Below are 9,290 nucleotides of genomic sequence, written 5' to 3'. Positions count from 1 at the left end.
AGAAGGAAATCAACTGGTTTCATGATCACATTCTGGTTGAGACTAACAATCTGTGGCATTCTCTCAATAACACGAGCAAATCCATCGGGATCGATCTTGAGCTTCAAGCCGAAAAAGTATTGTTGCGAGGACAGCTTAGCCTTCAACGGCACTCCAAGAATTTGTGGATACTGTGCAATAACAGAAGCAAGAGTTTCCTCCCTAATTCCAAAACTGATCAAGCAATCCACATTTGGTCTCACTGTCTCTTCAAGATTATAACCAAGAATATATGCCCGTTTCTCAAACATTCTTGCCAAAATCTTCTTAGGCAAGCCTAATGAGACCAAATAGTCCACCAACGGCTTTATCATCGTCCCAACTCTCATTCCCAAGATATACGGATACTGAGTTATCATCGGACCAATGTCCCTAGGATTAACCCCTATGCTAACCAAGTAGGCAACCGACGTACTCATCGTCCCCTCAAGCTTAAATCCTAACAACTCCGGATACTTCATCAACACATAACCAATATCTTGTTTCTCCACATCAAGCCCCCGCAAGAACTTCACAACCGGCACAAGCTCCACAACAACACTAGCGTGGAGGCATTGCGGATAATTCTTCACGAACTCTCCCATCCTCGCCCTCGGAATACCAATCTTTTCCAAGTAACCCAACACCGGAATCATGTTCTTGCGCACACTACAACCTAGCATCAAAGGGTACTCATTAATATCGTCTATGGTAAGCCCTATTTTCTGCAAAAACTCAACTCTCTCGCGCATCACGTCAACAGTGGAGGGCAACTCAACCTCCTCTAGTTCATCAGGGACAATCCCGATGGACTTCAAGTAGTCACAAATTATGACCCTGGACACGAGTTTCTCCTTTCGGCCTTGGATCGCCCCCCAAGTCACTGTAGGCATCTCGTATTCGGGAAAATTCGAGGACTTGGTCGAAAATGGTTCTCGAGAACATGGGGTTTGAGGGTTTTGCGAGGGTTTAACGAAGGGCACAAAGATTGGATTTTTGGGCGTTTTGCTGAAAATGGATCTTATTTGCTGGGTTTTTCTTAAAACCGCAGCCATTTCAGTGGACCTCGCTCGAATTGAACTCCGTACAAGATTCTCGTTCGACGAAAATACAATTGTAGCTAATCAACAAATGCGACCGATGAAACTTTTGTATCAAACAAAGATTAATGTCTCTATAGGAGGTGTTTATATGTTGACAGAGAAAGGAACTTCACCTGTAATTGCAGAAAGAGGAAATTCCGGCCATGGCTTTAGGTCCCGGAGGAAAGAGTTAGGGGAAAGGAGTGAGAGAAATGGGCCTCTGGGATTAGGATACTGAAAATGGATCTTTCAAAAAACCGGAAACCCGACCCAAGTAAGAATACAATAATAATGAAGTTATTTTCAAGGAAACGCTTTGTTTGATTCCATTTTTTAATTTTCTTTTATTGTTGGAAAATGCAGAGAGAAATTGAGATATGTAAATGTATTTTTAGTCATTTTTAATATATAATTTTATCTTTAAATATATATATTTCTATATATATGTTTGATTTTATGCTTTCGATTTTTGTAACATAAATTAAAATATACTGAATTTCTATATTTTTAATTATTTTTAGATAATAAAAAATAAAAAAAATCTACCTATAATCCACTAATTTTGTTTGCTCTTCCTTTTGGATCGAAACTTATAAATGACTTTATTTGAGAATCAAAATTATGATAATAATAATAATAATAATAATAAAATTATTATTATTATTATTATTATTATTATTATTATGACCTTATTTAATAGAATTAAAAATAAGAATAATTTTTTTTCTAACTTTACAGGTTAACCATTTGCCTTTTTGACTCTATATTTTGGTTTCTTGATCATTATATCTTCACTTTTATGTAACATTTTAGACATAAATAAAATTAACATTTTATACATATATGAAATTGGGTTTCGAAAAAAATTCATTTGTGTTGTATTTTATATATGGTTTTTTCAAATTGAACATAAAATTTTTTCATATACATATATATATTCCCTTATGCTCTGCCAAAAGTTTTGTCGTAGACAAACACGGTGGAGGTTGTTTGGTTTAGGTGAGCTTATAAGCTCTTTAAAATATCTTATAAGATGTTTAAAAGTCCGTAAGATGCTATAAAGTATTCAATAATGTTCTAAAAATAAAAATAAGATATTGGGTGGTCGTAAGATCTTTATAAAAAAAGTAAATAATTGTTGACTTATTTCTAAGGTCTTAAGAAATTTCTTCAAATTAATTACAAATTTGCCATAATTTTATATTATCCAAACACTTCATGAACTTATTTTAAAATAAGCCCCGACATATTATAAGCTCTAAAAATATCTTATGATATGTATAGGCTTGTATGATCATTTAAATAAGTATAGAATGAATCCTCCGAGCTTAGAAAGAGCTTTTTAAATAAGCTCAGAAAAATCTTATAAACTAATACGTCTTATAAGATGTTTTTAGAGCTTATAAGCTGATCCAAACACCCTCTTAATATGTCATAATCAAGTATAAATACCAGCTATAGCAATCCTCTTTGGGTAGTGGATCATAACTCTTAGATGCAAAACCATACAAGTTTACCTCTTCCATGATAAAATTGTGTGTATGTGTGTGTGTGTTAAAATCCAGGAATGAAGAAGTTTGATAAAAATTTGAATTTAAAATAGCTTCTATTTCATCGTACTACATGTCGTCCGATGAAAACTCCTCCGGAGGATTACAAGATATCGTTCGAGGAGGGCCAGAGAGAAAGTCGTAATGTTGTAGGAAATGAGCTATACTTCTCCTGTCTGTACATTTCAAGTAGAGACTCTTCTTATTCTTCCTAGGCAGTTGTCTTTCGGCCTCGTGTGTGGGAGGTACATCACTGGACTGGCAGGATTACATTGTTCAAGCCTGCAGTGGAGCAACAGAGTAAGCAATAAAACACTCAACGATGTTTCTGTCCCCTGATTCCTAAGAAGTTTTGCAAGGTCGAGACATCATAGGACGAAGCATTTATGTTCACAGTAACTCACTTGTAATTCAGAAGGAAATGGTGGAGAAAGATGGAGATTTCGATCTTGGCAAGATCGTTTCCAGGGCACAGTCTGCTTCCACCACCGAAGGGAAGGAAATGTCCAGCTTTGGGTGTGAATTCCTACATGTGATATTGCAAAGTCTTCACGAGTTGCTTGTTTTCATCATGTCGTTAAGTGAGTGAAGGAGCAAACGAGAAGTTGTAAAACAAAAGTTGGTGTTTGAAACTCACATCCCATCTTGATGGATCGAACTTCTTTGGTTCGGGATATGTTTCAGGGTCGAAGTGAACACTCCTAAACCAGACCAAAACTTTCCATCCTTTAGGAACTATGTAACCTGAAAAGAGAAAAACGAACTTGGTTTTTTAGTTCTTGCAGTTGCTGTCTGATTATAAATGTATTGGTTACTTAGTTTCTCACCAATTTAGAATAATACAAGAAAATGCCTGTCAATCCAACAACATTTGAGCAGAACAAACAACAAAGAATGGAGAACAAAGGAAAACTAAAGTTGAAAGAATCATGAAATGCAAGTGCAGTTTACCACAGACGCGGACATCTTTCTTTGCCTCTCTGAAGACCACCAGTGAGAATGTAACGACACGAAGTGTTTCATCTATTACCTGTTGAATTTGGAGGAACAAGTTGTTCAAAACACATGAAGAAATTTATGAGGCATGAAGCTAAATTATATGGGAGGATGAAAAAGACAACATACCTTAGAAAGGTAATCCATTTGTCGTACTTCTTTAAGTGTAAGACCATTTTGTCCCGGCCGCCTGTTTCTCACAATCTCTTCTTGCTCTGCCTGAATTGTTGTTCACGATAATTGAGGAGAACAAGTCAAAAACTTTCAACCAGAAGCGCTATTTCATTAAAGTTCCAAATGTTTTTAAGAATCAACTATATATGTTTTTCGCCTCCATTTCTTGCCTCGACTCATCAGAACTTCGGACACTAATGATCATATAATATAGGGGTAACGATCTTAGCAGGGAGTTCTATACCTTAGCTCTTTTGAGCACATCAGGATGCTTCAGTAGAAAAACAGTCGCCCACATAATGATGTGCCCTGAAGATTCATGGCCAGCGTTCAGGTACATAACCAGAACGTCAATGATTTCTTCATCAGTCAACCTTCTGCCATTCTCATCTTCAGCATCCATAAGAGCATCCATCATGTCTTTCTTCACCGACTGGGAATTTTTCCTCCTCTGCTCCCTCCGCTCAGTTACTATGGCTTGGAGAACCGCCACGAGGTTTTTACGTGCCTGAAATGGTTACAGCAAAAGGCTGGTATCTTTCTACTAGTTTATCTTAAATTCTGAATAGTGAAAATAATGTTAAAGTAAATATTACCTTAAGCGCAGAGTGGTAAGCGAATCCCGGTATATTGATAGCCATAGCTCTAACTCCATAGTTCAGTGCTGTGTACTCCCTCTCCAAGGCCTCCATGACATGTTCACTCTCCGAGCTCATGAAAATGTACATGATTATCCTGAACGTGAGCTTTCGGAGTTCAGTTAAAAACTCTATCTGCTCCATGCCTGCCCATTTTTCTAAAGCTTCTATGACACTTTCTTCAATGTACTTCAAGTATATGGACAACGCTTCTTGTCCATTCACAGGGGCTGCTGTCAATTTCCGCAGCCACTTGTGTTCTTCATCAAAAATGCCCAGAAACGATTTTTTTCCAATAAGATTAACCGTCGAAGAAGGCCAGCCAGGTTTGAAGGATTCATCATCACTTAAAACTTTCCGACATGCTTCTGCAGTTGTGACAATGATACTAGGGTTACCAAACATGTGCACCTTGTATAGTCCAGTATGTCCAAATCTGTGAAATTTAAGGACAATCGTTAATCCAGATAGGTTCTCTCTATATAACCAAGAACTGATTTATTCTCATTAGAAAACTTGTTCTTCCCCTTTTGTTTTTCACTTTTCTGGTTCTTGTGCACCATAGTAACACTATGGAGTACTTGCCACTACAAGATCAAAGAACTTTTGCGTTTTAAAAGACAAATTTTTTAAGAGTAAAGCAATGAATATTGAGAGAAAGAGAACAAAACAGAAAAAAGCAGTACGCAGACAACAAAGTTGATCTGATTCTCTCAGTGGGCCTGTTAAATTTCTTGAATCTAAAATCCTTGGCCTACCATCTTGAGGGGATGAATTGATAAGTTCCCTACAGTGGGCTTACTGATCATCATATGGTATTGATCTACAGATTTTTCTTATGTGGATCGAGTTTGAAAACACAAAAATATCAAATCATGTCACATCTGCAAAATGTAAATCCCACCGATGACGTGGCATGATCCCACACCATTGATTGTTTCGCTCCAGCCCACATAAGAAAAATCCTTAACCTATCCTCACTTACTAAGAAGGCATCACAATTCAAGAAATATCGCTATAGGTGGGACATGAGAACATTGTGCAGGTCCCTATTATTTGTTGCCATTTCACTTCATGCCTTGCAATTCTTCCAGGTTCTCTCCATGATGAAAAGGTTACTGTTCTTGAAGAAAAATTCATGCTCACAAGGGTCCACAATCAGCTGCAAGTTTTCAGAATCTTGAAAATCACTATTTCACAAAAGTATGTGTTGTCTACAACTACCCAGAACCACCAACAGAAGAAAGTAAAGGGGCACACACAAAATAATTAAGGCGTTTAAAAGTCAGACCAGGTAACAGAAGAAACATGGAAAAAGACGGCAGCATCTCGCAAAAGATAAGATAGGAGACGGTGCTGAAATATCACATCAATCGGCAGGCTGAAAGGGACTAATTTCGCTCCAAGAAATTCCCGTAAATGGATAGCACGGACCAGCTAAAATCATTGCAGCGTAGTAAGACAGTAAAATAACCAACAACAACGTGTTTTAGGTGTAGAATCCTCAAGAGAAGTAAACGAGCAACAATGACAAAAGATTGTCGGCCAATCCTTTCAAAGTTAATGATATGCGATGCATGGAATCTTTTCCCTTTCTGCATTAGCTATAGACTGAACGAGTAGACAAAGAAAAAGGAGGGCCATTTACCTCAGGAGTTGGGGTCAAAAGGCATGAAAACATTCAACCAAGAAAAGTCAGACAGAACTCCAGAATTAACGATTATTTCCTAGTATTATTATATCCTCAAACCTCTTAAACACCACGATTTTCAAGCGAACCACCTCATGCATTGCTTACCTTAATTTTCAAGTCTTGGAAACTACATGTCCTTCTTCCATATAATAACCGGACAAATATGTAAAGCAGAGTACCATAATTCAATGATTACACTTGTTATGTGATCTGACGACGAATCCAGGGAATAGAATTTGAACCAACGAGTGCATATGTTACATTACCTTAGCACTCTGTATTCTGTAATTTAACAATGAAAAACAAAGCAAATTTAACTCATTTGTGTATTCTCATTTTCAGGGATCATCAGGTAAAGCTACATGGTAAAAACAAAGAAAAGGAACATCCCATATAGTTCAGTCCAAACTGTAAGTAAATCATCACAAATTTAAAAAATCTATCTTTCTGGAGAAAGAGAGAGAGAGAGAGAGAGAGAGAGAAGAGCTGATAACCTGCTAACAAAGCTGGAGATGAAAGATTCAGATTTTCTGGACTTGAAAGCTCTGAGGAAGGACCACATGTTGCCAATGAATGGCCAGCCCAAATCCCCTGGTGGCAAATCATACCTTCTCTCACCCAATTTCCTCTCATAGTACCAGCAATTTAAACTCCTCAGAACCCACTTCACAATCAAGAAAGCTAAGAAACACCCCACCACCAACAATCCCCACCCCATCAAAAAAAGAACAAATTTCCTTCAAGAAAATGTCTCAAGAACCACCTCTCTTTTCTTAATTAATAATGGGCCACTCCAAGATCAAAACTTTAGAGCCCAGTTCAAAAAACCGCGGCAATCTAACAAAGCTAGAACCTGAAGAACAGAGGAAAAACCTCAAACTTATGAGTCCCTTTCCAAGTGCTATGATGATATACACACACACAGAGAGGAGAGAAATGGGATTTGGAAACAAAAAAAAAACAAAAGAAAAGGCTTTGTGTAGGAAAAAGACACAAACTTGCTGCCCGTCCTAAATCTACTGGTTTCGCCTTGTCGTCTAGAGCAGGGATTCTCTGTTGAGATATAAGCAAACAAGAACACTGATCACAGACTTAGAAAAATGAAACAGGGTTTGGATACTTGCTGCTTGTGTCTATCTGAGACACACGCACAATACCACCTCCTACACCCAGACCCAGTGGACAAGATCAGGTGGCAACTCAAAATACTTTCACCAAGTTTCTTTTTTCATACTATGATAATTGAAAGAAAAGCACCATGATCATCATCATATCTTAAAAAGAAAATGTATTTATATATGTACACACTATTTGTAAATATCATTACTTCAACACTCTGTGTGTGTGTGTGTGTCCAAATGGTGTGTGCACACATACTATAAAATAAAAAACCTTTAGCTGCTGATAACATTTTATAAGTGGGTAGTGGAGCTTAATGGTACAGCCTGATATTCCCTTCATATTCCCCAAGATTCGGAAGTTTGAAATCTTAAACACGAATTAGCTTGTTACTATATATATATGGTCATGTGTAGCGGGAAGCAAGTTTTGGGGCCGCCGCACATTGTTGGGCTTAACATGTTAGGAATGTGGAGTCAGATTCAATATTATATATAAATTCAATAATTCATAATAAATCAGGAGGATTGCAAGGGGCTGGGGCTGGGGCTAGGGTAGGGGGTAGGGGGCTACAAATTCGTTGTGATTATGTATAAAATTTGGCGCATCTCTTAGCCTGTCGAGCATACCATATGATAAGGATACCTGTTGTACAATATTTATACGTTATTTATGAAAATTACATTTATCAAAAAAAAAAAAAAAAATCGTTGTCTTGCCTGTATTTAGGATCAGTCCATCTTATTAGAAATTTTGATAATTTTATCGTCGATCCGAATGAGTAGAGGTGCGTAGAATAGTGTCATGGACCAATTGAGATATCCCAGAATTTCAATTGATCAGTGACACTACTCTATGCATATTGATGTTATATTTAACAATATAATATACTAATTATAATCATATTTATTCATTACTTACTAATTATGATTTTTATTGTATTATTTTATGATTTTTTTGTATAATATTTTAATAATAAAAATATTAATTATATATAGATAAAAAATATAAGAACTAAAATATTATAAAATTTAAATTAATTACATATTTGATAATGACCGTCAGTTCCACAAGTGTGTTGTTGCTGTTGTCGTCAAGGTCTTCTTTTTCGGGCCATTTGTCTGTTGGTTCGTTTTTTGTTCTTGATCATCATAATTGTAACGTTCTATTGTGACAAAGAATTTTAAGGGGTCATATCTTGTACTGCTACTCGTTGATGTGTGACGATTTGATAACCATTTTGAGATATATATATATATATATATATGTTGCTAACATGGTCTAAGTTTTCATTTGGTTAGCCTGTAATAAAAAAAAATAGTATAAATATGTAATTTTAAAAGAGAAAGAAAATATATTTAGATAAAGTATATTTATTAGTTAACATCCCACAATAATTAATAGAATTTAACATAAACAATAATTAACAATTTTTTTCTAAAAAAAAAGAAAAGTGCCAAGTCGTTAGTGCTAGTAACGACTTGGGTGTCATTAGTAGCACTAACATCACCAGCACATTTACAAAAACAAAAAACAAAAAAGTTGGGGGTATAGTTGCATTTTTTATGTTATTAAAATAAATAACTCAATTGCTTTATAAAAAAAAAATGACAAAAATACTTTTTCAATATGGACACATATAAATGACGTCTTAATTTAATTGTTAATGTTGATATCCCATAAATAAGTTTGAAGTCATGGATTTGAGTCCCACCAGATGTGTGAGTGCTTGTCTCACTTAATGTAAGTTTATTGTAATTGGTATTTATCTCGTTTAATGTTAGTTTTGCAATGCAAATTTCATGTTTCTGAATTTGAAATATCACAAATAACGTTTTGGATTTAATTGTTTAGTTTGGCGGCATATAATCTCTATTTGAATCCTCTGGTTTTTCACTTCAGGAATGCGATTTTTGACTTTGATGATTTTGAAGGTAGACTTTGACGGGTTAATCTCCTTCGATGTCGACTTGAGTTTTCAATAGTGTTAATTCGGAGGTCGTTCGACTTATTTTTGAAT

General features: G+C 35.9%; 2 protein-coding genes across 2 annotated transcripts in view; both read right to left on the bottom strand.

Annotated features, from left to right (window-relative positions):
• The window catches only part of LOC105173797 (transcription termination factor MTERF4, chloroplastic), a gene marked incomplete in the record, with an annotated part of 1,832 nt that extends 473 nt beyond the window's left edge, over positions 1 to 1,359 (bottom strand). The window contains 1 exon segment of the mRNA XM_020697989.1: positions 1 to 1,359. Coding sequence (XP_020553648.1) covers positions 1 to 1,073 — 1,073 coding nt within the window.
• Positions 2,663 to 7,432, bottom strand: LOC105173422 (ent-kaurenoic acid oxidase 1). Its single transcript, XM_011095151.2, has 8 exons — positions 6,646 to 7,432; positions 4,417 to 4,894; positions 4,065 to 4,328; positions 3,776 to 3,865; positions 3,602 to 3,680; positions 3,288 to 3,394; positions 3,055 to 3,176; positions 2,663 to 2,932 (listed from the first exon to the last, which is right to left on the bottom strand). The coding sequence occupies exons 1-8, from the start codon at positions 6,867 to 6,869 to the stop codon at positions 2,836 to 2,838; spliced, it is 1,461 nt and encodes a 486-aa protein (XP_011093453.1). The 5' UTR covers positions 6,870 to 7,432; the 3' UTR covers positions 2,663 to 2,835.

This window comes from Sesamum indicum, linkage group LG11 (assembly GCF_000512975.1).
Source record: "Sesamum indicum cultivar Zhongzhi No. 13 linkage group LG11, S_indicum_v1.0, whole genome shotgun sequence".
Taxonomy (NCBI): Eukaryota; Viridiplantae; Streptophyta; class Magnoliopsida; order Lamiales; family Pedaliaceae; genus Sesamum; species Sesamum indicum.
This window is presented reverse-complemented; position numbering and strand designations above follow the sequence as displayed.